This window comes from Dermacentor variabilis, chromosome 5, assembly GCF_050947875.1.
Source record: "Dermacentor variabilis isolate Ectoservices chromosome 5, ASM5094787v1, whole genome shotgun sequence".
Classification (NCBI taxonomy): domain Eukaryota; kingdom Metazoa; phylum Arthropoda; class Arachnida; order Ixodida; family Ixodidae; genus Dermacentor; species Dermacentor variabilis.
In genome coordinates, this window is record NC_134572.1 from 64,188,478 (window position 1) to 64,215,278 (window position 26,801).

General features: G+C 42.3%; 1 protein-coding gene across 1 annotated transcript in view; it reads left to right on the plus strand.

Annotated features, from left to right (window-relative positions):
* The window catches only part of LOC142582692 (uncharacterized), a 43,972-nt gene extending 18,890 nt beyond the window's left edge, over window positions 1-25,082 (plus strand). Inside the window, exons 6-8 of the mRNA XM_075692642.1 lie at window positions 1,463-1,657; window positions 8,719-8,873; window positions 24,284-25,082. Of these exons, the coding sequence (XP_075548757.1) occupies window positions 1,463-1,657; window positions 8,719-8,873; window positions 24,284-24,448 (515 nt within the window). The 3' untranslated portion in view covers window positions 24,449-25,082. The remainder of the gene's footprint in view (window positions 1-1,462; window positions 1,658-8,718; window positions 8,874-24,283) is intronic.
* The last annotated feature ends 1,719 nt before the right edge of the window (window positions 25,083-26,801 follow it).

Below are 26,801 nucleotides of genomic sequence, written 5' to 3' on the forward strand. Positions count from 1 at the left end.
GGCAAACAACATTACCTTGGTTCTGCCCAACTATATGGCATTTGCATATTTTTAAACTCTGGATAAAGTTAGCTGGGACACCCTCTATAAGAATCCAGATGAGGGATGTTACTTTGCACAATCGGGTAGTCATTGTTGTTGCACCAACCATGTGGCTTCTTTTCACAGATGTTTGTTAGTGGTAGTATGTTCATAGCAAATTCTGTTGAAGCTTCGGGCACTTCTAACCCTTTGACTGCTTTATTTTTCCTGACTGCCCTTCGCAACCTGCCACATGTATATATATTTTTCTTGCATGTTTATTCAGCAGACATTTCATGCTGTATCAAAATTGGTCCCTTGTCACCACTTTCGTTTGAGTCAATATTTATCAAAGATTGAAGGGGCCATGAAACAGTCTTTTGAACACTGTAAAAATATGTTGCTGGCATGTTAACAAGGCTCCGGTGAATATGTGAGCCAAGTATTATTGCACTGCCGGCAGTAGGGAATTTACAATCTCGTGTCAAAAGCAGTGAATAGTCGTTTGCTCTTGCATCCGTAATGTTGTCACCGAAAGCACCTGGCCCACCAACACTATCGGCTCATTTTGTGATCGCGAGAACATTCTTAGTAATATGTAATTTGTAATTTTGAGTTAAATAAAAAGTATGTATGTATGATCTCAAAGAGATTGAAAATTAATTTCATCTTTGCACTGCTCATGGCCTCTGAAATGGCAGTGGTGTGATCTGTAGCACAGTCTACCGCAGCTACCTCAGGGTGCTACGACGAGCGCTTTTGCCGCCGTGACACTCAACCTTTGGCTGGAGCTTCACTTTCTTGCCTTCTCCGCTGTTTAGCTTCCAGCTTGCTAGTAGAGATGAAAAAAGAGAGAAAGCCAGGTATATTGTTGCGATAACTCCACTTACAGGTAGTTGAAGGATTTGAAAAATTTTTTGCATCGTGAGATTTGTGGGAGAACGTACTGTAATAGTGAGGCCATTCTATGGTGAGTTAAATGTTTCAGGGCCCCTTTAATAAATTTCTTACTCTGTCAAAGCACTGGTGGATTTGCCATCATGACTTGCCATGGATTTTCTGCCATAGAACAGCTGAGATAGAGCAGCAGAGCATCAAGACATCCACTCAACATATTGTCTGAAGTTTAACCTGCAGTCTTTTCAGCTGAACTCTTCATAACACAATGGCTCCAAAATGTTCCTATTTGCACAAATTGCCACGGCGCTTAAAATGCAGAACAAGTATGCCTGGGAGAAGTAGGGGGAAAGCGGTAATGGTTCTCCAAGTTACATCGGTAGTAGTGGTGTAGAGGGTTAGGGTTCTTGGACCTCAGTTCCACAAATGCTGTTTAGTAAGTTGCATTCTCATGTCATCCCACCATGATTGCACTTTGATTAGTCTCTATAGATGACTCCCTTTGTTGCTGCTTCATTGTATGTTGTCACTGCTCGCATTGCAGGTCTGGCGATTCAAGGGGAGGAGAACTTGTTCACCCTCTCTCTTGGCGATGCTGTACCAACATTGCGGTGCTTCAGTGCATCAGGGAACTTTGAGCAATGTATGGTGTATGGGCCGCTTGTGCCATCGCCGCCTGCTGGCTCCAAGTGCCGCTTCATGGATGTGCACAATGGCCACATCTTTGTCTCTGACCTAGGTGAGCTTAAACTGCTGTTAGCATGGAGACTGGAGAACGAAATTCTCCTGACATGATGAACTAAATTCTGTGAAGATTGCATCATCCGTGGCTGATTTGAAGTACTGATGGGAGCCCTCTCTAGGCTATGAGAGGCGCATAATGCGGTGAAAAGACCTAATGTTTCTGTAACAATTTAGTAATAGCCATGAATCCATTCCTATTAGTTCTACTGAGCCAAGCAATGCACAGTACTGGGGCAGTAGTCATGGCAGTCAAAGTCAAAATGTGGGTCCAGTGAAGGTATTCTGTAAGAGTCCACCTAGTGGATATGTCCATTTTGTCTGGTATTGAAGATCTGAATGGCTGGGCTGCACTATGCATCCGCAGCACAAGGCGCCATGGCCAATCAGCGCTTCAGCAGCAGACGAAATGGACATGTCCACAAGGTAGACACTTACAGAATACCTCCCCAGGCTTCGTCATGAAAGCAGGCAATTTGTTTAGAGAGGATCAAGCACATTTCTTGCACTGCTCTTGCATCACTGGCACTTGCTTATCGGACAAGTCAGCCGCAGTAGTGCATGTCATACCACTTCCCCACGATGACTTATTTGAGCTGGCTTACTGCGTTTACTATATTCTAATGTGCACGTCAATTGTAATGGGCGCCTAATTTTTGTAGCCAGAAAGGAAAAATACAGTGCTCTCGATTGTAACACACACTCTGATTTTCATACTTGGTGTTCACTCGCCAGTCTTTTGTGGCAAGAGATGAGTAATGGCGATTTATTTTCATTTTGAAAAAGAAAATTTATGGCATCTGAGCTACAGCAGACCAGGCGCCGCTCATCTGCACTGATGGAGACCTCCTCATCACTATCAACCCCCCAGAGCATCTCGTCTTCAGTGCCATCTAGGATACTTGAGATACCACAATACTTAAACACCTTGCAGGCCATGGCAGCCTAACTATTGTGCTAAGATTGTAAGCATAATGAACTTAGGGAGCTGGCATAAAGCTGCTTCAGCTGCTACGTGTCGATTGGATTGGATTACAGAATATTTTAATGCCAATCACAATAACTTGTCACTGATGTAGTTTACATTTCATACTCAAATCTGAAGCGCATGTAAACTTAAAGTAAATTTTTTCTAAAAAGATATTTGCACGTCAGAGTAATTATGTTACTTATCAGGACTTGCCTATACATATCATGCATTATTTTTTCCATTCGGTAATTTTTGGTTCGCTGTGCATATAAATCTTCTATTTCAGCACTAGTGTCTTGCTTGCATCTGAGACGTGTCTGACTTCATGTACATTCTGACAGCTGCAGAATTCGTGCACAAAGGCAGAGCAGCAACAGCTTATTGGGCACGTGTACTCATCTTCTCTTTGTAAATCACTGATGTTCAGGGTGATCAGATGAAATTGTGTTGAGGGGTGAGTTGTGTCAAAACAAGACCATATAGACATTGTGTGGCTTGTCCTGAAATAGCCTAAGACTAGGAGAATGTTCAACTGAAATACAGTGAAATCTCGATATAAATAACTTCAGGGAACCGTGGTAAATTGTTTATTATTCTGAAAGATTGTTACAGTGAAAGTCCCAAAATTAACCATCTCGCCAATCGACACATCGGTTCATAAGTTGTCACCACATGAGCTATACATGAAAACGTCGCTGTTGGCTATCAGCGAGCACTGTTGCTATTTTCCATAGATTCGGCCGCCATGCACCACCAAAGCACCGTATAATAAGAGTGACACACATGAAACAGACGCTGATGCTGAGAAAACTACCGACAAAAAGGTAGCTCCATGTTGCCTCCGAAGCGCAATGTTTCTTGCTTTTTGTTTGTTTTTCACATTTCTCGCAGTGGACACCGCAACTGTCTCGCTCAAGGCGGACACCTGAACTAAGTCAAAGCGCATGCGCGCGTAAATGACACCGTCTGGAAAGTGCTAAGTGCGACCACGTGGCATCCCCGCAAGCGGAGGTTACGTTACACCACGTGTGTAGCTAGTATGGCCACAGTAAGAAGCACAAAAGAAAGGGGCATGTGCAGAAAGAAGGGTAAAAGAAGGAAGAGATGGGCCTCCGTTGCTAGGCAACACTTTTCTGGGCGGAGCATGTACTCGCAAAACCTGATGTGTTGTTGCCTTTGCACACCCGCATTCTCTTTTTCCTGGGCGCCATCTCAGGCTTTCCAAACCCATTGCGCCGCGACATCTGCTCTCTGCGCCTTGTCTGCTAGCCTATTGTTTCGGCTGCTGTGAAGGATACATGGAAATCTAAGAATCTCCAGATTTTGAAATATTATTCTGTAGTACTGAGGCAGGGAAGCTGAATAACGATCGTTATTCTAAAAAGTTCGGCATTCTGAAGTTTATTGTACTGAAATAATTTTACATTGAAGCTATAAGAAGTGAGCTAGGGATTTCTGAAAAGTTCATTAATCTGAAAAGTTTGTTAATGTGGTGTTCATAGTAACGAGGCTTTACTGTATACCATTTAGAAGTGTACTTTGTTTGAGTTGGAGATGTACTTTGCAGATTTTATTTCTAGTCATGTTTTGAGAGGCACCTGAACTTTTTAGAAGCATTGGTTAAATTGTGCCAAAAACTCATTTTCATTGTTGGTTATGAAATTATTTTTTTGCTAAATATTTTAATGATTTTTAGATATCTTTCCATGTTTCCAGAGAGACCTGTGTTCTTAGAAGGACCTTGAAACACTTTTGTTTGAAACCTAGAAATGCATTTGATCTTTAAATACAGTATTTCAGAAATGCAGGAAAAAGTGCTTCATTGTATTCAGCAGAAGTAGAGTTATTGGCAATCAAAGATTGCCACTGATCTGCTTTATGGTTCTCCTGCTTCTTATTCAAGGCCTTGCACTGCAAAGGCTATGGTGGAGTGGGGCTGTGCCCACAACACTCCACCTACTGAACATCACTGTGGCGTGCAGTCCAAATTTGATTTTGGGTGTTCACATAAGATGCCACTGTACTTCTGATTTTAGTGCCTACGAAGCCTACGAAGCTCCGAACTTGTAGGCTATCCCTCAACTTGTAGGCTATCCTTCAACTTATGTTTGAGTTCATGGTGTCTTCACAGGTGTCTCATCCCTTTTCTGTTCTGCACTGTACTAGATAGCTGCATGCAGCTTTGTTTTCTTGCATTGAGTGTCGTGAGTAGCATATTTCCTTTCGCACCTATCTTACGGCAATCACACAATTTCTGAGGATTGAATGAAACGTGTTTGCGTTCACTTGTGAGTATGACGGCAGTGCGCACCTAGGCTAAGCAATGGATGCTGCACTTCGGGCTCGCGTTGAAAGGATTCCCAAGATTACGAGCTTTGTTCACGGCCTCTGGATAAGGCAAAATAATTTGCAGCCTGCCGTGTCAGACGCGTAGCAGTGGGAGTGAGTGTGACTGCGGCAGTTGCATTCGCAGCAGCTTAGCTTAAGGCCTGAATGGCAATTGGAAGCATTGGCTTCCATGGGCGACGGCATTCCTGGCACTTTTTCGAAGCACATTCCCGACAACCATCTTCATGCGGTGGTGGCGCAGCTGATCATGCCATTTTTTATGCACGTGCAACTCGGGAAGCAGATGGACTGTTCCACTCGGATGTTGGTGCTCAGGTTGGCTAGCCACGCGCGTGGAGCCGTGTCACCCACAGAGAACAATCTGAGGATGTGGTTGTCCTCAGTGAGCCGCAGCAAGCTCAGTGAGCGGGCCCTTTGCAGCGCCCTGTAGCAGCCATGGTATTTACACTACGCAGCAGACACAGCTACATGCAACCGTAGTGGCTAACTGTGGTTGTGGTGCCAATACAGTGCAATGTTTGCTATGTGCACGACAGGGCTGGAGTGTGAGCTCATGCTCATGTGCTCCAGTCTGGCCATGCTACATCATGCAGACCAGCTTTGTCCTGCACCAGCTTGACTGATGAATAGTAGCCACTAGAGTATTGGAACGAAATGCTTTTCTTTCTAGTTTTAGTTTCATTCCACTAAAAAATGTTTCGTTCCAGTTCTACTCCGGACCAAAAAAATATATATAAATAAATAATCCGTAATGGTTTATAACAGTTTTGGTTCACATGACAAAATTTTCAAAGCAATGTAGCAATAAAAACTGTATTTATTTTCCTCAATAAATGAGTTATGACTTCTGAAATCTTGCTCAGTGCCTTGAGTCAAGGGTACTGAGCACAAACTCGGAAGCAGCACGTCATCGAGCAAACTCGCTGAAATGTGAGACCACTGTTCTGATAAAACGGACTTAAACGAACATAAACGAACGATAAAACTTCGGTAACAACACGTTTTGCCCATAGAAAACAAACAATAAGCTCTTCAGCCTGGAAGCTCTATGTTTTTCTGTGATGCTGATCTGCTATTGCACCAAGCAGAGGCTTAGGTTAGTGGAGCGCTTGACCAGCTATCGCTCACACTATCTCTTCCTGAGATATGTTCTTACGCAGACCCCTGAGATACGCGCTAATGCGGACGCTGCCTGAAGTCAATTGTTTCAGAATGCCAACTTTTCCCTTGAACCGAAAACCAATAAAAGATAATTGGTTTCACTCTGAAACAAAATAATAATGTTTCGATTTACGTTTCGTTCCATTCAAAAATGCATATATATTTTTTTCGTTTTTCATTTTCGTTCTGTTCCGACACACTGGTAGCCACATCAAAATTATGCATTTTCAAGCTCGCTACAAAGCGATTTCTGCCAAATCATCTAGCCAGGACTGAGTGCTCGCTGGCAAGCATAACGGTTAAGTACTCAAAACTAATCGAAATTAGCGAGACCCGATGGCTATGGCACTGATAAGCAGTGCGGCCAAAGTTCCAACCTACGCAGGCAGGCACTGCTGAGTGTGCTCGAGTAGACGACAGTTGGCTTCTTTCGGAAGTACGCAATTCCTATAGAAATTTCAAATGCAGATTTTCCCTTACTTGAGCCTGCTTAGTATAACTGCATCAATAAATATACACAGGATGGGAGGAGTCTCCACAATATCGGTGGTGCATCAAGGGCAGACGGCCAATGGACTTCCTGTTTGGTACGGGGAAATTGCAAAATTGGAAGAGGTGGCGATCGCTATGTTGGCTTCGCATCCTAGTTCCGAATACATCATTACAGACATGCAAACTGCGTACAGAAATTACACGCGGGGCCGAATTGCACCGCTAGCTTGCAGGATCCTCGAACAATCTGAGGTCTTCGCTTCGCGCAAAGAGCTGATTTGGGTGCCAGGTCTCGAGAGTGTAGAGGGGTATGACTGTGCACATGCTGCCGCCTGAGCTTTTCTCCCTCGGGGTCCCTCCTCCTCCCTCCCCGAAGACTCGGACTTCCCAGTGCCATTAATAACTTATGCAGATGTATTACAGCACTTGTGCTTATCACGACGAAAATACCCGGGCCCGACCAAGGGATTAGATAAATAGGAAGAATGTATTTTACGAAGATTACAAACCATGTCATTTAAACCCAGTCAAGCTACATGCTATTGAGCCACAATCCTTTTCGGCCGAGTGTAAATTCTGTGGGCAGAAAGCAGATTTGTACCGTATGGTATGGGCCTGCCAGGCTAATAGTGCCTTAGAAACTATACGACAGCCAATATGGGAAGCATGGGAGGCAGCCCTGTCCAGCTTAACCCCCGAGGACCAGCGAGCCATCGTGGAAAGAGCTAGGGCGGCGGCCTTAGCCAACGGAATTCAGGAATAAGAATCTGACCACCCTTCTGCTAACTCCCCTCTCCTTTTCCTTTCAATAAAACGTTTTCACCATCATCAACTCTCTCCTTACCGTGCCCTTTGGTCCTCGTTAGCCTGCTAACAGTGATTTTGAGCACCATTTTCGAGCCCTTCCGCACCACTCATGGGCACACTGTGCCATCATACCTAAAGTAGTGTTAGTCTCGTTTCCTGTGTAGCTTGTTCTTGTTCCATGTGGCAGCGATTCTTGAACAGGTTTTAGAAACACAGGAGCTCAAAAGAGAAAATGGTCACCTCTGCAAGCGTCATGCAACCTACGAAACATTCCAAATCTCACAATTCTGCTGTGTCTGTAGTTGATTTTTTCGATGGCCTGAGCAGCAGTGAGCTCCAGGCCAGCAGCGAGTTCCGGTGGATGCTGGGCTTTTTGTCTATTCACCGCAAGCTTGGGCTTCTCTAATTGTCTCTACTCTCAAGCCATTTAGCACCAGCCAGCTGAAAATAAATACAAATTTTTAATTGCAAGAAGTCCTATAATGACCACAAAACTCAAGATAAAAAATTTACTTTGACTTGCAAAGCCCCTTTGTCTACTTTGCCACATGGCACGCCCCCTAGTACAGGGTTTCCAGCTGATGTTTTGTAACAGGAGCACTGTTCAAGACAAAATTCTGATTTCTTTACAAATAGTGGCTATCAGATAGCGAAACATATTGTACATTTGAAGCATTTTTAGCATTTTCTTTTTTAGTTAAGCGCCAACATATCTTTACAAGTTTTGTTCATTTTTATTCTACAATTTTATTTTTGGTAATTACAATTTTTTTGTTACCACATAGAACTCATTTGTAAAATTTCTAGGCCTGAAAAGTGAATTTATTTGGCTTTCTTTTCATGCATTGCATAAAATTTTAAGTGCAATTATTTCTTCTGCTAAAGAATGTAGTGTAACCTCCAAAAAGAGGCCATTTTTCTTATGGTAAGGAGGAGTAAACATTGTGCAACCAGCATTTCTCTGAGAAATGCTATGTACCTTTCAGCAGACCATTGTGCTCCTGGGAGGAAAGTACCATGCACGCAGCTAAAGACACGAAATGCACACAATATTGCTCCAATTTGCTGTGTTATTGCTGTGTAGCAAAGGTGTACCTTAGAAAGTATACATTTAGAAATGTACATATTGCCACTTCTCTTTTTTTTTTCCCCTTCAAACTTGCGTGACAGCACGTATGTATCACAAAATTTTTGTGATGATTCAGTCTGCAATACCGTACATACATTAAGAGCTGTACTTCAGTAAAATCAGCCCAGTTGCGCCTTTTGCACTGCTGCAGGTTTGAGCTGCATGTACAAGACAGATATGAGAGGGGTGCTGGTGTCTACTTTCGGCACCAAGGGCAAGGATCGTGGCCAGATATTCGAGCCATCTGGTGTGAGTGCTACGGAACGCTGCATTTTTATTGGAGACAGCAAGAACAACCGAGTGCAGGTTAGTGCTTGACCAGCATAATTAGCATTGCGTAAACAAGAACACCACTGTTTTACTCCCTGATAAACAATCCCATGCAATCATATGGGGAGCTGAAGGCACGGCTGTGTATGCTGTACAGGTGACTTCCGTTGATTAGACTCCAGTTAATTAATATTTTGGTTAATTTGATCCCAACTAAAGGTCCTGGCTGGTGGCCGCGCATTTCTATGGGCGAAACTTTAATTATTTCGAACTCAGTATTGACCTTTGCCACTTAATTCGAACTTGACCAGTCAGCATGATTGCACCTGACCCCTATGGTGACAATAGCGACCCCTTCAGTGGTACCGTCTGTCTTGGCAGAGCTTAGGGGAAGGTGAATGTATTGAACACATGTAAGAAAATCTGTCAAAAATGGCTATTTTCGACCTGCCCTAGGAAGATTTTGAGACAGTAAGCATAGCTGACACTGTCCGATTACGGTATTTAAGTTACTCTAATTTGCATCATTTTTTAAAAAAGAAAGTTGGGTTGAAAATTGTTTGCACGGTGCAATCAGACAATCACCTTTGCAGCGGTTGTATGCTTTATTGCATAACACGTGTGTATTGCGGCGAAGCTGACTGTAAGGAACCACATGACAAAGCTGACTTTAGAAACAGACCACCATTGTGCAATGCATATTAGACACCCATTTTTCTTGTTAGAAAATCAGGTGCACGTTAGTATTTCCACTTTGTGTAGGAGCCTTAAGAGGAAGCTTTAGCTCGAGTGCTCCTATTTAAATACATGTAAAAGGAGAATTCGTTTTTCTCGGCAACCACTACACCAAATTTGACGAGGTTTGTTGCATTTAAGAGACAAACCTAAAATCTAGGGACTGTTGGTTTCGAATTTTTGAGTTAGGTCGTCAATTTTTTATTAAAAATTGGCAAAAATCATAAATTTTCAAAAAACGAAACTATCAAGTTTACAACTCTGTAACTCAACCACTAAGAATGATAATACAATTCTGTGAATTGCATCTAATAGTACGTTTAATGCGGACAAAATTGATATGTTACACATGAATATAACAAAATTTATACATAGAGAAATACAACTTTTGCAAAACCATTGTAACCAACGTAACAAATTCACGTAAGATGTAAAATATCATATTGAATTTGTCCGCTTTGAATGATCTAATGGATGCCGTTTACAGAACCGCGATATCTGTTCTTGATGCAGAGCTATGAATTTGTAAACTTCGTGCTTCTATTTTTTTCAAACGGTCAAATATTTGAAAATCTTTTTAAGAAAATTCAAGTTCTAAATCGAAATTCGGCTTCCAACAGTCACTAGAATTTAACTTTCTCTTTCAAATGCAACAAATTTCATCAAAATCGGTCCAGGGGCTATCTCATAAAAACGTTTTTGCGTTTTACATGTATTTGAATAGGCCGCGTCGGAGTTGGGCCCGAGCTAAAGCTTCCTCTTAATGTCATTTCCACAATAAATTTCTACTTTGAACTCGTAGAAAGCAGGCGCGCGTTTGATTCGGGGTATGTTAGTCGGGCAAATATTGCCACGTGAATCAGCGATGTGTTCGGTCATCTTTCCTGCATTTTTTGTTTAATTCGACCCGCCAAATAATTAAATAAATTTTGTCAGTCCCATCAGGGTCAAACGGAAGTCGACTGTAATATACAGCTGCCTGTGCTGCCCCACTTCCCTGTGTCATTAGTTCCAATTGCGCCAATCTGTGCTCTCCTAAATTTGTTGCTCCATACTGCTCCAAAATGGTCTTTTTTACAGAACTTGCACCATTGCTTTGCCATGACATAATTTTGGCAGTGCAAAAGTTAGGAAACTATCGCACAATGTGCTATGTCCAGAACACAGTGTCTATGAGATGTTTCCAGCTCCACAATCGCATCCAGCAATCTCAGTACCAAAAAAAAGCCACTCTTACTGTTAGAAGAAGCTTGGTAAGCCAGACCAAAAACAAAATATGTGTCAAAGCCACCTTGAAGTTCCTGCTTTAGCTCTCCGTGATATCATGGATTTCGACTGCTTGAACCTAGTTAACCATTTATTCATGAAGTTATACTACATGGTATTATAGAAGAGCCAAATACTGTTAGAGCCAAAATACTATTAGAGGAGGAGCACAAATTGCCACGTACACAGAGGAAAGTAAAAGGACGAGAGCCACCACTTCGAAAACTAAGTCGTTGGTTGAAGGAAAGAGAGGAACACAAATCACTGTAGAAGTGAATTGTAGGAGTACCTCTTGTTGGGCTAGTTCGTAATGCATAGCTTTTAGAATAGGAGCGCAAATAAACACATATACAGACTAAGAATACAAGTGCCACCATGTAGAAAGCTAAGTCGTTAGTTCAAATGTGTGTTAATTTGCACTCTTTTCCTAATAGCTTTGCGTCACCAACTAGCCCAACAAGATGTACTCCTACGATTTCTTAATTTTCAAATTTAAAAAACCTTTACTGAACCACAAAGGACCAAATGCAAAAAAAGTACTTTGAAATTAGTGATGTCGTACTGACGTACCGGCGCATTGTTTTCGGTGCAAACTTTAACAAGATAACTGTGACCCTCATTTTCTCTTCTGATAATCCACTTATTGGAGCAAAATTGAAGGAAACAGTTTTTTTTTCATCAAACTAAACTGATTTAGTGCTTCTCTTTGATGTCCCTTTAATGTTTGTTAACTTGTGGGTTTCATGCAGCGTTGCTGGCAGCAGATTGTTTTCAGTGTAGGTTTGCTGCTGCTAATGTCACATTTCATGGTGTACCATGATATTCCTAGTTTTTTTGAGCAAATGATTATGTAATAAATTAAAGAGAAGTCTGAAGAAAATTTTGTTGCTGTATGCATGCTTGCAAGGAAATCTTGTGCCTTCTGCAAACACAGGTGTAAATGCTCCAAAAGAAGGTTTTGCCAGCTCCGACAGCTGCTCCAAGATGAAGTGTATTCTCGCCCCTGCTCTGTGCTTTCCCGACCTCAAAGCACTGTGTTGAAAATGTGGTACTAGTGCCAGCGGCTCAGACAAAGAGCAATTTGTAGATAAAGTTGATCTTGCTCTTTTTGTTTTATTAGTACGCTTTTAATACTTGCCAGCTTAAAAAGCCACGAGGTTTGCCAAATACCCGCCATGGTGGCTTAGCGGCTATGGTGTTGGGCTGCTAAGCACGAGGTCGCGGGATCAAATCCTGACACACGGCATCCGCATGTTAAGGCTGAAATGCAAAAATGCCTGTGACCCGTGCATTGGAGCCACGTTAAAGATCCTCAGGTGGTCAGAATTAATCCAGAGCCCCTCCCACTACAGCATGCCTCATAATCAGATCGGGGTTTTGGCACGTAAAACCCAATCATTTAATTTGAATCTTTAATGTTTGCCCAAGAAATTTACTTGCCGCACAGGCCTGCAGTGAGCGTAAGTACTTTCCCTAGTGTACTCCCAAACGCTCCACACTAGGCTAATTTTAAAGGCGGTGAAATCATTCATGTATGCATGCTCAGATAATGTGAAAACGATGTTGCCCATAGCACCTATTTGTTGTAAAAATTGGGACGCATTGCGAGCTTTTATTGTGCATTTTCCATCAGTCACCCACTTGCAGTCAGAGTCGAACTGCTAGCGGTGTTTAGCTTGGTGCTCAGAGAGATAAATAGCCTGAAGCAGCAAGGTCTGAACTTTCAATGTGCAACCAAGGAGAGGCCTCACCGCAAATTTTTTCGCCTCGCAGTGGTTGTAATGTCTATTTCATTAAGCCATGAATGTGGAAACGAAAACGGAAAGTGCATGTACACTCGCCCACAAAATTTTACGGGGAACGCGAGCGTGTGGCCAAACAGCCCTCCTCCCCCTTTAGCGGCGCACCCTTGGTGACGAGACCGACGCCTGCTCGCATGCATGTCCCTCCGAGACCGCAAGCATGCATGTTTCCACGCTTCCTCCTTGCATGCTGGCGATATCCAAATGTAGCCGCGAGGTGCCTCTCTTGCGATTGGCGCTGTGGCGGCTTCGATGGGCAAAACTTCGTTCATACGACGGAAATCAAGAGTTCATTTTCGTCTTGCCTGTCTCCTTCTATGGAGCGCGTTTTCTGCCACGTTCTTCTGCCCGAGAATGCCCCGTTCGTGGAAAGAAACAAGCAACGAAGAGTGGCCACGGAAAGGTGCAGTGCAGAAAAAAAAAGAGACTTGTTGCATTCGCCACTGCGCCTTATGCGTCAGCGCTCGTGACTCGACAAAATGCGGCCACAGCAGCGCGCACAAGCTCACGCTTCACATAGTTTTGCCCATCGAAGCCGCCACAGCACATATCGCAAGAGGGGCACCTCGCAGCTGCATTAGGATATTGCCGGCGTGCAAGGAGGAAATGCAGAAACATACACGCTTGCAGTCTCAGAGGGTCGCGCATGTGTGCAGGCATTGGTCTCGACACCAAGGGTGCGCTGCTAGAAGGGGAGGAGGGTCGTTTCGCCACGCGCTCGCGTGCCCCGCAATATTTTGTGAGCGAGTGTATATGTTTGTGCCAATCGAGTGATAAGTGTAAAGTACTCGCACTGCAAACCTGATCGATTTGATAAAGTACCACAAATGACCTATTTTGCTGTGGTTAGTAACGCATGCATTGGAAATGCCAATAAGTGGATTCACTACAGCTTTCAAGCATGCCCAGTCATTCACTGCATGAATGACAATGCATGAAGGCCAGAGTGTCAATACCCTAACTGCTTCCATGGGGGAACAGCATGCTTGTCAATTTGCAAAATAATTAACAATGGTCAGAAACACAGTAGTTTACAGAGCATTCTTTGACAAGTCATTGTTCGAACTATCGGAAGAGTGCCTGCAGCATGAGAAGCAACCATCTAACCAAACACGAACAAAGCTGCAGCTTTGCTGTCTTACCATCGTCAAGTGGAACCTGCTGATATGCAATACGCGGAAATTACTCGTACGCTAGAGCTGCACCGAAGAGCCTGGGCATTGGTGTGAAACAAAAATTTTAAGAAACGAAACTGTGTGTGCTGTAGCGTTCAACTAAAATTTCAGTTTGTCTTCGATCATCAAACACAATGAGTGGTGGGATGAAAACGGGAATTTCACTTGGCGTAACTGTTTCCCCTCCCTTGTGTTCAAATACTAATAGTATTTCTTCACCTAACCCATTGAGAGTAAATATTTTTTTGCCGAATGGTATCGCCCAAAGTTGTTCTTTTTTATTGCAGATTTAAATCTTCAGAAGGACTTTGAAAAAAATCTACTGTGATTTTCTTAGTGGCCATAAAGTGCCAAAACATATTTTGCATAGGTAAACATTCTTTGTTTATTCATGAATACAGATGGGTTTGCGTAAATACTGTTAGCATTATTCATACGCTTCATATTCTCACCTGTACATACTCATCACCGTTTTGGGGCCTGGTGGTGGGGCTCTCACTTGAGAGAATAAAGAAGAGACTGGCTGCCTAAACCTCGTCTCACAAGTGGTGGAGTGTGCTGTCTGGTTCCTTCGCCCCCTCGCTCGTGGTCTCTCTCCAGCTTCACCTACTCTACATCCCTGGAGCTCCGCTCGGGTCGGTTCAAGTTACCCATTAGATTGAATTATGGGAGATGTAATTATCGGAAACTTACTGTATGTGGTAGACACAAGAAAGTGGAAAACGGCATTCTTTCGCACTCTCCGAAGTTAGTTCTATAGCAAATGTAAGGCCATTTTTTAAAAACTGTTTGCCCTCCAAAAAAAATCACCTATGATTACGATACTCCCTAATGCGAAATTTAGGTGCAGCTGTATATCTGTTTTCTTTTCACGATATATTGACTGGTGCAGACAATCTGTCGCACATTGCAAACGGAGCAAAGTGTGCCACTACTGCCTCGCTAATTGTGATGTGTGGGTGCGATTCACAGCAGCTACCGCAGACAGACGTTCATTCGTGCAGTGGTTTGTTTCCATGCAGACGACACATGCTATTCTGGCGCCATCTCGTAGCCATCGTCGCTGCAAAGCCTGTTGCGCATGGTGGCACTGTGCTTCTCATGCTTTCGCGATACCCTCCTCCTCCGCTTTGCACCTCATAGTTCCGCCGCACCCTTGTCCTGCATTTTCCTCCTTGCGCTCTCTTCACTATCCCCATCTTTCATCTCCGTGTTTGCTTTTAGTATCTATCGCTGTGCTCATTCACTCGGTTACGAGGTAGGATGCCGATGCTGATGCTCTCCGCAGGAACGGGCACCTAGGAGCTGCCCCCTAAACCTTTACCCTTTGCCCGTCTTTCACTGAAGTTGCATTTGCTTACTTCATTAAGCTGCTCCAGATTTAGAGTGTACTGTTCCAAATTGAAATTTGTGACTCCAAAAATGTTTAAGCCACCAGATATCCTGATGATGCTGAGATTCTGTGGGCCTTCTTTTTTAGAATAGAGTTCCAATCTTTAGTTAGCATTGTGTTCTTGCAGCTCCATTATAACTGAAAAAAAAAAGCACGTAACATGAAAAATCAATAAAATACTATTACCACATGTCATATCATAAGAAGTTAACAAAGACACGAAGGACAGCATAGGGGAAATTACATGTACTTCTTAATTGAATTTATTTATTTAAAATAAATAAATAAATAAAATAGAAGAAATGGTAAATAATGGAAGTGAAAGTGGAGGAAAAAAAACTGCCCGCAGATGGGGCACGAACCCACATCTTCACATTACTTGTGCAATTGACATACTGCGGTGCCGTTTTCCCATCCGCTTTCTGGGGTATAGCATATGTTTATCTACTAGAACTAAACCTAAAAGTGTGAGCCAGCGCCACACCTCATGGCCTTGACGGCGGAGGTGTGGCGCTTGGCAAAAGCATCGCACGAGTATTGCAAAGACATTGGTTTGTGCCCCACCTGCAGCCAATTGTTTTTCCATCCACTTTCATTTTCATTAATTCATCATTTCTTTAATTCAATTAATGTACATGTAATTTCCCCTCTGCTGTCCGTGGTGAAATTGTTTGTTGGCTTCGTATGATATAACTAATAAAAACCGGGCCCTCGGTTTTCTTTCTTTTCGTTCAGAGTCGCAAGTGAGCTATTTCTCTCTTTACCTGATGAAATACTGCTTACTCTACAGACAAAGCTCTGTCGATTTGAGAACGATCGAGTGCATTGTACTAAACTTTTCTGAGGTGGAGAATGAACAGCCATGTTAATGCATGTTCTGTATGACTGAAAATGCTGTCACTTTGCAGTGTGCTTTTACAGCATATTCTGTACGTAGATCTTTTCAAAAGGAATTTGCAGCTTGAACCACTTGCAACATATTGAAGTCATACTTTTATCAAATGTAATTGCTGATGCTAAGAGGTGCCGTTTAGCTTTTGATGTATTATGAACCACATTCCCATATAAAGGGTGGTGCATAAAATATGAATGTTGTTGTAAAGGCAGCACACTTGTGGGTGCAGGCATTAACACAAAGACAATCATGAGTGCGTTTGTTTATCTTTTTTCATATTTGTGTCCTCAAGCGTACTGCTCTTTAATTTGGCCACCAAAACCTCCTCGGCAAGATTAACCGTCATCTTCTATTAGCTATATTACAGTTTTACATTATTTTGTTACAAACGAAATTATTAAAGCAGCTGGGAATGCATGTTAAGACTTTATTTTCTCCCATGGTCATCTTTATGATTTGCAGTAGTGGCGGGAAGAAACTTGCAGGCCCGAATCACAACCTTGTGTCACTCATGCCAGTCGTGAAGGTGTGAAAATAACTGAGCCACTGCACATAGGTTGTTGTTGTGATAGAGTAGCTTGCTGACCAGCCTAGCATTTCATTAATGACAAGAAGAACTGAAGGCCCTGAATTTTGTTAGCCTCAACCATGTGAAGCCAATAGACAATAAAGGGATGGAAGTATTAGGGGAAATTAACCGATTTTTAATTAAAATTAGAAATTGGAACAAAAAAGGAAATGAAAGTGGACAAAAAGATAATTTGCTGCCAGTGGGATCCAAACCCACACCTTCTGCATTATGTGCATGATGCTCTACAACTTGAGCTCCGGGCAGCAACCACCCCCTTATTCACTTTTTTTGGGTATTTATGTATGTTTACTAGCTCTGGTCCTGAGACTGTTAGCCAGCACCATGCGCCACTAATGGCCATGGTAGCAGATGTGACATGTCGATTTTCAACCACAGGCATCACGCAGAAGTACGGGAACATTATGTGCAGGCAGATAGCCAATAGGCCCTCATATCCTACCCAGAAGCATCGAAGCGGTCGGAGTCAAGACCTTTGGTATGCAAAGAATTAAATAACTAAATTCCGGTGTGTGGTGTGCTGAACCACGATCTGATTATGAGGAATGCTGTAGTGGGGGGACTTTGAATTAATTTTTTATCGCCTAAAGTTCTCAAACATGCACCCAATGCATGGTGCACGGGCGTTTCTGCATTTTGCCCCCATGAAATATGCAGTGAATGACAAGGACCAGACCTTATTTATAAAAATAATTTATTAAGGGCCTTGACACCTTGGCAGCCTCTTGTGTAAACTACCCTGTTCATTAAATGGTTGTTGAGTTCAGTGGTTGTTGAAGATGACTTCATGCAAGCTGTGGAGCCCTATTGAGTTTTTTGGCCATTGGCTGGAAGACCGTCAAAAATGTATATGTGATGCAGGTATAATAAACCTCAAGTTCTTGTGCATTCCTTCATTCACTCTGCCTCAACTGCTATTGGGCCATTGGGCACATGCAACTGGGCACGTGTATGCCACTAGGTGGCCGCCGGATAAACAAGAGACGAGAAGTGAAGATGTCGACAACGGAAAATTGAAGAATTCAGCTTCAGTAAAGTAATAAAGGTGGCATCAAGTGTGGAGAAAGAAGTGAAGTGAACAGAATGGGACTAGAGCGTGCATTGAGTGAGGAGTTGCAGTGAGGAGTTGCAGAGAAGGGAAGATGATGTCGGCAACAGAAAATGGAAAAATTCGGCTACACAGAAGTGAAGAATTTAGCAATACAGTGTGTTACTGCAATGCTTGAATGCTAATTGCATTAATGTTGACACTCATCACCGACATGGGTTCTGCCATAATTTTTTTTCTTTGGGCTCCTGTTGCCCTCTTGCTCACTTATGCTAATGACCCATCCTTACAGATATGGTCTATTCATTCATTGCATACTTTGATTGCCCTTGAGGCAACAGAAGGGTCAGTGGCATTTACAGCGGCCCTGCTTTCTGTGGTTGAAATGAGCCCAAGCCTTTGCTGCACTAGACAGAGTTTGTGACGCAAAGTACTGTCAAACCTCGGTATAATAAACATGGATATAACAAAGTAAATATAAAACATTTCTCGTCCATATCCGCATTGTGTAGGGAATATGCAGTTATAACGAATGTCGTAATAAGGAATATATTTTCGTGTCAAATCCAACTTTGATTTAATGAGATTCAACTGTGTAGTCATCCTCACACATGCTAAAGGGACACTGAAGAGGAGCACTCATTCAGTTCACCTTGAATAAGCATTCTTTCAGCTATCTATTTTTGTTAATTTAGTGTTTAGGAGGTTCGTTATAAAAGAGGAAATAAAGCTCAGCATTGCATTCTTTTTGTTTTCCCCATTTTGTGCTGAAGCTCTCCTGACATGGTATCAGTCAACGGTCACTGATCATGAAGTAGCCTATTCATTTATATTCGGGCTGTTATGGCTCAGCAAAAGCTTTTGAAAGTTCAGTCTTTGACCCTTTAGGAATACGATGTTGTCCATCCTACCCGATAAAAAAAAATTAAATATGCCCAAGCAGATGGCATCAAAATCCATAACCTCACTGCGAACTGGCGCAGAAACGTCACTGCGTGGTCGCCGCCTGTCTTTCGTTTTATCTTCTTTTCTGGCTTACTGAGCTTCTGCTCATGGTGACAGTAGCTTTGCTATGGCACTGCAGAAGGGTAGTTTAAACGAATACAGCTCAAATTAGTCTTTTTAGGGTTCCGTCATGAGGGACATTCATAAATTTTTTTAAATGAAGCTTGTATTGTCTCACAAGTGGTATTGTTGTGGTCAAGCAAAGAAAGAAAAGCCTGTTGCTCCCCGAGCAGAGCAGCTGCAGGAAAGTGATGAGTTGACAGTTGCGCCGGCGCCGGAGCGCAAGTCATTAGCAAAGATTCCAGCTGTATAGGTGCGTGCTCACGTCATGCATGCAACCAGTCAGAGCTGGTTCGCTTCCACCGGGGAGGAAAAGGGCAACAAAAAATTTTATGAGCACTGCGCCGGCTTCATTTCCGTTCAATTCAGTTTTGGAAAACGGATGGGACGCCCGTGCGTTATGCGTTCCTTCGAGAAACGGGCAGCCTACGACGAGCGGCCGCGAGAACTCGTTCATGAAAGGTCTCGCCGTCAGCGCACCGATCTATCCTTTAAGGGCTAACATAATTAAGTATGGTCTGACATAGCATGAGTGCGCGCACACATTACATCACGTTGGCGAGAACAACAGCAACTATAGTTCGACCTATAGTTCGACATACTGGCACAGCCAGCATAACCGGGCATAGCCAATGCGCTTCGACGTGCCCGATGTCAAGCGACACTCACCCAAGCGCCGATAATGTCGAACTGTAAGCGTGCCTTTAGACCCAACCGAGCCCAGGCAATTGGACAGCAACGAGAAGATGACCCCGCACTGAGGGAGTGAGAGGCCAAGGCAATACGGCACTGTTACCTGTGGGTTACTTAACTGTGACGAAGGTCGGGTGCATGCAAGACAAGCTTCGCTTACCCCCATTTTCTAGTAGGGGAAGGGTAGGTCATTCTTTTATTATGTATTGCCATGAAAGAACACAGAGATTAAGATTGGGTGGGAGTTTAATCTGAGCCCGCTGTCATGTTAACGGGCAACATTATTCATTCAGCAATTGGCTGTTGGTCAACGAGTACTAGGGCCTCAACTTGTGCATAAATTTGCAGTTGACCATCAAACAATGGTCGGCCGCATCATTTTTGTTGTCGTGGCTTGTTTGACCTCATTAAAATCTTCGGCACTGTTTCGCAACAGTCATAAGCTGGGACATTGTCTGCACACACAAACACCAGTTTGGCACTGCTGATGGTGTTCACTGCTTGTGCTTCAACCAACTTTCCTGTATATGCTCTGCAATATTCGCTTAGTTGTCCTAGGGGTATTTGATATATATATATATATATATATATATATATATATATATATATATATATATATATATATATATATATATATATATATATGTGTGTGTGTGTCATCATCAGTCTGATTACACCCACTGCAGAGCAAAGGCCTCTCCCATACTTCTCCAACTACCCCGGTCATGTACTAATTGTGGCCATGTTGTCCCTGCAAACTTCTTAATCTCATCCGCCCACTTAACTTTCTGCCGCCCTCTGCTACGCTTCCCTTCCCTTGGAATCGATTCTGTAACTCTTAATGACCATCGGTTATCTTCCTTCCTCACTACGTGTCCTGCCCATGCCCATTTCTTTTTCTTGATTTCAACTAAGATATCATTAACTTGCGTTTGTTCCCTCATCCAATCTGCTCTTTTCTTATCCCTTAACGTTACACCTATCATTCTTCTTTCCATAGCTCGTTGCGTCGTCCTCAATTTAAGTAGAACCCTTTTCGTAAGCCTCCAGGTTTCTGCCCCGTACGGGAGTACTGGTAAGACACAGCTGGGGGGGGGGGGGGGGGTGTTATAAACTTTTCTCTTGAGGGATAATGGCAACCTGCTGTTCATGATCTGAGAATGCCTGCCAAACGCACCCCAGCCTATTCTTATTCTTCTGATTTTTAGTCTCATGATCCAGATCCGCAGTCAGTACCTGTCCTAAGTAGATGTATTCCCTCACCACTTCCAGTGTCTCACTACCTATCATAAACTGCTGTTCTCTTCCAAGACTGTTAACCATTACTTTAGTTTTCTGCAGATTAATTTTTAGACCCACCCTTCGGCTTTGCCTCTCCAAGTCAGTGAGCATGCATTGCAGTTGGTCCCCTGAGTTACTAAGCAAGGCAATATCATCAGCGAATCGCAAGTTACTAAGGTATTCTCCATTAACTCTTATCCCCAATTCTCTCCAATCCAGGTCTCTGAATACCTCCTGTAAACACGCTGTGAATAGCATTGGAGAGATCGTATCTCCCTGCCTGACGCCTTTCTTTATTGGGATTTTGTTGCTTTCTTTATGGAGGACTACGGTGGCTGTGGAGCCGCTATAGATATCTTTCAGTATTTTTACATACGGCTTGTCTACACCCTGATTTTGCAATGCCTCCATGACTGCTGAGGTTTCGACTGAATCAAACGCTTTCTCGTAATCAATGAAAGCTATATATAAAGGTTGGTTATATTCCGCACATTTTTCTATCGCCTGATTGATAGTGTGAATATGGTCTATTGTTAGTAGCCTTTACGGAATCCTGCCTGGTCCTTTGGTTGACAGAAGTCTAAGGTGTTCCTGATTCTATTTGCAATTACCTTAGTAAATACTTTGTAGGCAACGGACAGTAAGCTGATCGGTCTATAATTTTTCAAGTCTTTGGAGTCCCCTTTCTTATGGATTAGGATTATGTTAGCGTTTTTCCAAGATTCCGGTACGCTCGAAGTCATGAGGCATTGTGTATACAGGGTGGCCAGTTTCTCTAGAACAATCGGCCCACCATCCTTCAACAAATCTGCTGTTACCTGATCCTCCCCAGCTGCCTTCCCCCTTTGCATAGCTCCCAAGGCTTTCTTTACTTCTTCCGGCGTTACCTGTGGGATTTCGAATTCCTCTAGACTACTCTCTCTTCTATTATCATCGTGGGTGCCACTGGTACTGTATAAATCTCTATAGAACTCCTCAGCCACTTGAACTATCTTATCCATATTAGTAATGATATTGCCGGCTTTGTGTCTTAACGCATGCATCTGATTCTTGCCAATTCCTAGTTTCTTCTTCACTGCTTTTAGGCTTCCTCCGTTTCTGAGAGCATGTTCAATTCTATCCATATTATACTTCCTTATGTCGGCTGTTTTACGCTTGTTGATTAACTTAGAAAGTTCTGCCAGTTCTAGTCTAGCTGTAGGGTTAGAGGCTTTCATACATTGGCGTTTCTTGATCAGATCTTTCGTCTCCTGCGATAGCTTACTGGTATCCTGTCTTAACGGAGTTACCACCAACTTCTGTTGCACACTCCTTAATGATGCCCACAAGATTGTCGTTCATTGCTTCAACACTAAGGTCCTCTTCCTGAGTTAAAGACGAATACCTGTTCTGTAGCTTGATCTGGAATTCCTCTATTTTCCCTCTTACCGCTAACTCATTGATCGGCTTCTTATGTACCAGTTTCTTCCGTTCCGTCCTCAGGTCTAGGCTAATTCGAGTTCTTACCATCCTATGGTCACTGCAGCACACCTTGCTGAGCACGTCCACGTCTTGTATGATGCCAGGGTTAGCACAGGGTATGAAGTCTATTTCATGTCTAGTCTCGCTGTTCGGGCTCCTCCACGTCCACTTTCAGCTATCCCGCTTGCGGAAGAAGGTATTCATTATCCGCATATTATTCTGTTCTGCAAACTCTACTAATAACTCTCCCCTGCTATTCTTAGTGCCTATGCCATATTCCCTCACTGCCTTGTCTCCAGCCTGCTTCTTGCCTACCTTGGCATTGAAGTCACCCATCAGTATAGTGTATGTTGTTCTGACTTTACCCATCGCCGATTGCACGTCTTCATAGAAGCTTTCGACTTCCTGGTCATCATGACTGGATGTAGGGGCGTAGACCTGTACAACCTTCATTTTGTACCTATTATTAAGTTTCACGACAAGACCCTCCACCCTCTCGTTAATGCTATAGAATTCCTGTATGTTACCAGCTATATTCTTATTAATCAGGAATCCGACTCCTAGTTCTCGTCTCTCCGCGAAGCCCCGATAGCACAGGGCGTGCCTGCTTTTCAGCACTGTATATGCTTCTTTTGGCCTCCTAACTTAACTGAGCCCTATTATATCCCATTTACTGCCCTCTAATTCCTCTAATAGCACTGCTAGACTTGCCTCACTAGATAACGTTCTAGCATTAAATGTTGCCAGGTTCATATTCCAATGGCGGCCTGTCCGGAGCCAGGGATTCTTAGCACCCTCTGCTGCGTCGCAGGTCTGACCGCCGCCGTGGTCAGTTGCTTCGCAGCTGCTCGGGACTGAGGACCGGGGTTTGATTGTTGTGTTCATATAGGAGGTTGTGGCCAAGTACTGCACCAGGGTGGCCAATCCTGCTCTGGTGAGGGAGTGTGTTACCGGTTCTGGTCACCGGGATCAGGGCACACTCCAGGCCTGTTTATGCAATTTTATCAACACGCGGATTTTTCTTTCTTTTCTTTTTTAATCCGGTGGAGAATTGCGCGGCACCGGGATTCAAACCACGGACCTCTTGCACGCGAGGCAGGTGTTCTACCTCTATGCCACCGCGGCACCATACATACATACATACATACATACATACATACATACATACATACATACATACATACATACATACATACATACATACATACATACATACATACATACGTACATACATACATACATACATACATAGAGAGAGAGAGAGAGAAATTTCTATATTCCAGAAAAACTGGAGAGACACGGGCTTATTTTCATGCTTATTGTGTACGCCTGTTCAAATTTGTGGTGCGCATAATACAAACTTTATGAGCTCCCCTTGTAGGGTCCACTAAATGGTAAAGCACTAGTTGTTAGCCAGCTAAAATCTGCACTTACCTTATGCTTTTCCTTAATTTACAAAATGTCCAGTCAAAAAGGCTCCCATGTTGCATCGTCCATCAGGACGCAGTTAAAATTATATTTTTTTTTCTTTTTACCACTGTGCGCCACCATGTTTTCCTTTATGCTATTAGAAGCAGGAAAAAGAATGTGGTATTTAAGGGATTTTTATTTGAAACCTGCATTTTTCTAATATTTGTGTTCAGTTAGAAAATGTGACTGCTCAGGCACCCTTAGCAGTGCCAATGGGGCTATGGGCTGACAGTTACCTGAATTTTCTGATTTGAGTTATTTAGTTGTAGTTGGCATTGTTTTCAGCTGCACCTAGAAAAGAACAGTTGTTAACAATATTTTCAATAATGGTTGATTTGCTTCAAATGCCTTTAGCAGTGAAAGCTAGCACTGTTTTCTACTTTTATAAGGATGGCTTAAAACAATGCTACCTGCAACTGCTAACGGCATTATTTAAAGAACCTAACAAAAAAACTTTTTTGGGGCTATCGGCTAGATGCTGGAGGGTCTGTAACAAAAATTGAACAAAGTGTATAAAGGGAAACGTTCAATGGTCTTACTGTATTTTTTTTTTTTCCTCCCGTTTGCTTTCAGGCATTTGATGCCAATGGAAAGTTCATCACAGTGGTGAAGATGGCCTCGGGGATCATCAGACCTTCAGGAATTCATGTGTCTGACAAGGACAGACTTTACGTCCTAAATTACCTGCATGGTGTGGTTGGTGTGTACAACCTTAACTTTAACGAGTTTACACATTAATGGGGAGGTGCAAGGCATCTGCCCCTCTGCTAGCCTAGCTGTTTTCCGACATTTCTTTTTTTAAGAGGTGAAAAAAAAGAGTAGCTCTATAACCAAATGCAGTGCACTGACATAAGGCTGGCGTTCTGCACTCTAAATGTTTGTTGTTTTAATAGGAAATTTCTTTAAATGTTATTTGTTTTAAAGCTGTGTAAACTTTGCCCTAAGTGTGTGATCATGCAGTGCCTTGTTTATAATGTGTTGCAGTTTGAAATGGTACTTGTGATATAATTGTGCAAGTTTTGTTGTAACTGTGTGACCGGTGCCTTGTGTGTAATATATGTTGTGTGTTTGTGTGTATTTGTTTTTCAGAAAACTATAATGTTTTGCATTGAAGTGATAGTTATGATATAATTGTGCAAGTTTTATCCTAACTGTGTGACTGGTGCCTTGTGTGTAATATATGTTATGTGTTTGTGTGTATTTGTTTTTCAGAAAACTGTTATAATTTATGTGCATTGAGAGAATGCCATCTGGGCTTTATTTTTTTTTCTTACATTTTCTCTCTCGAGGTAGCCACATCAGTTTAGTCAAGTTCATCATCATGTGTTCTCTATTTCTACTTTACTGAAAAATAAAATAGTCAGAAAGTGAACTGGCACTGTCTTTATTCTGCAGCTGTAGGCATGGCGCATTGTGTGCCTGAGTTAGTTGGTAATCCATGGCAGTGCTCAAGTTAGTGTAGCAAAAAGACATGAGAGTTGCAATCAATACGAGCTTATGCCGACTTGCAACTGAGCTGTTTCTCAAGGCAATGCGGGCAAATGTTGTGTGGGCTTTGTCAAAATGCATGTCATACTTAAGAGTGTAGGCATAAATGACAAAAGTGTTAGCTCGCTAGTTTGTAATGGTTTATTTTGGGAGCCACAGTGTGACGAGCATAGAAATAATGCACGATGGTTGCTAACTCGGACATTAAGTGCCCATCCGATATTAATTATTCATTGTTGTTTGTACCGCACTCCCATAAATGAGTCGCATGCAATGGCTTGCGTGATAAATAACTTTGGCTGTTGCAATAGAACACCATTAAAGTGAGCAATGGCTGTTATGAAAAGACGCCTGGCCTGCCAAACTCTGGTATAAACGGGTTCATGTATATTTTTATGTAGTGGAGTTGGCTGTATTGAGAAAAAAAAATTAAAAAAAAAAATTCATTTCTTCGCTGTATTTGAGAATACCCAAATGGCAAACACATACACACACACCCACTTATTTGACATATTATTCCAAAATACAAAATAGTAATATACAAAATATAAAATAATGCATCTATAATAAGCACACATACATGACTCAGTAAGCAATATCAGAAATCAAAATTTAAATAAATTTAAATAAAAAAGAAACGAGAGGCAGTAACATTCATAAGGTGTCCTAACAGAAGAGAATGGTAGCATAAAGCAAAAGTATTATACACTAAAAGGTAACCAAGATTTAACAGCAGATTTCAGTTGTTTTACAGACTGAAAAAGCATCATTTCCTCAGGCAACTTATCAAATTCAAAATTTTTGAAGGATCTGCTTTAAAAGGTTTGTTTCACACTTAAGAGGAAGCTTTAGCTCGGGGGCTCCTATCTAAATACATGTGAAAAGAGAATTCGTTTTTCTCGGCAACCACTGCACCAAATTTGATGAGGTTTGTTGCATTTAAAAGAAAAACTTAAAATCTAGTGACTGTTGGTCTCAAATTGTGGAGTTAGGTTGTCAATTTTTTATTAAAAATTGGCAATAATCGAAAATAAAAAAAGAAACTATGAAGTTTACAACTCTGTAACTCAATGAAAAATGATAATACAATTCTGTGAATTGCACCTAATAGTAAGTACATCTAAAGCGGACAAAATTCGTATGTTACACATGAATATAATAAAATTTAGTAATATGGAAATACAGCTTTTGCAGAACCCTTGTAAACAACATAACAAATTCTGGCAAGATGTAAAATGACATAGAATTTGTCCGCTTTGAATGATCTAATGGATGCCGTTTACAGAACTGCGATATCTGTTCTTGATGCAGAGCTGTGAATTTGTAAACTTCATGCTTCTATTTTTTTCAATTCAAGCCCTAAATCGAAATTCCGCTTCCAACAGTCACTAGAATTTAACTTTCTCTCTCACGTGCAACAAATTTCTATAAAATTGGACCAGGGGTTCTCAGAAAAACGTTTTTGCATTTTACATATATTTGTATATGCCGCGTCGGAGTTGGGCCCGAGCTAAAGCTTCCTCTTAAGCATGCAAAAAGACTGTAAAATGAAAACTAGGTACCAAAAATAGAGCAATGTGCTCAAACCTGCTTGGCCCTGTAG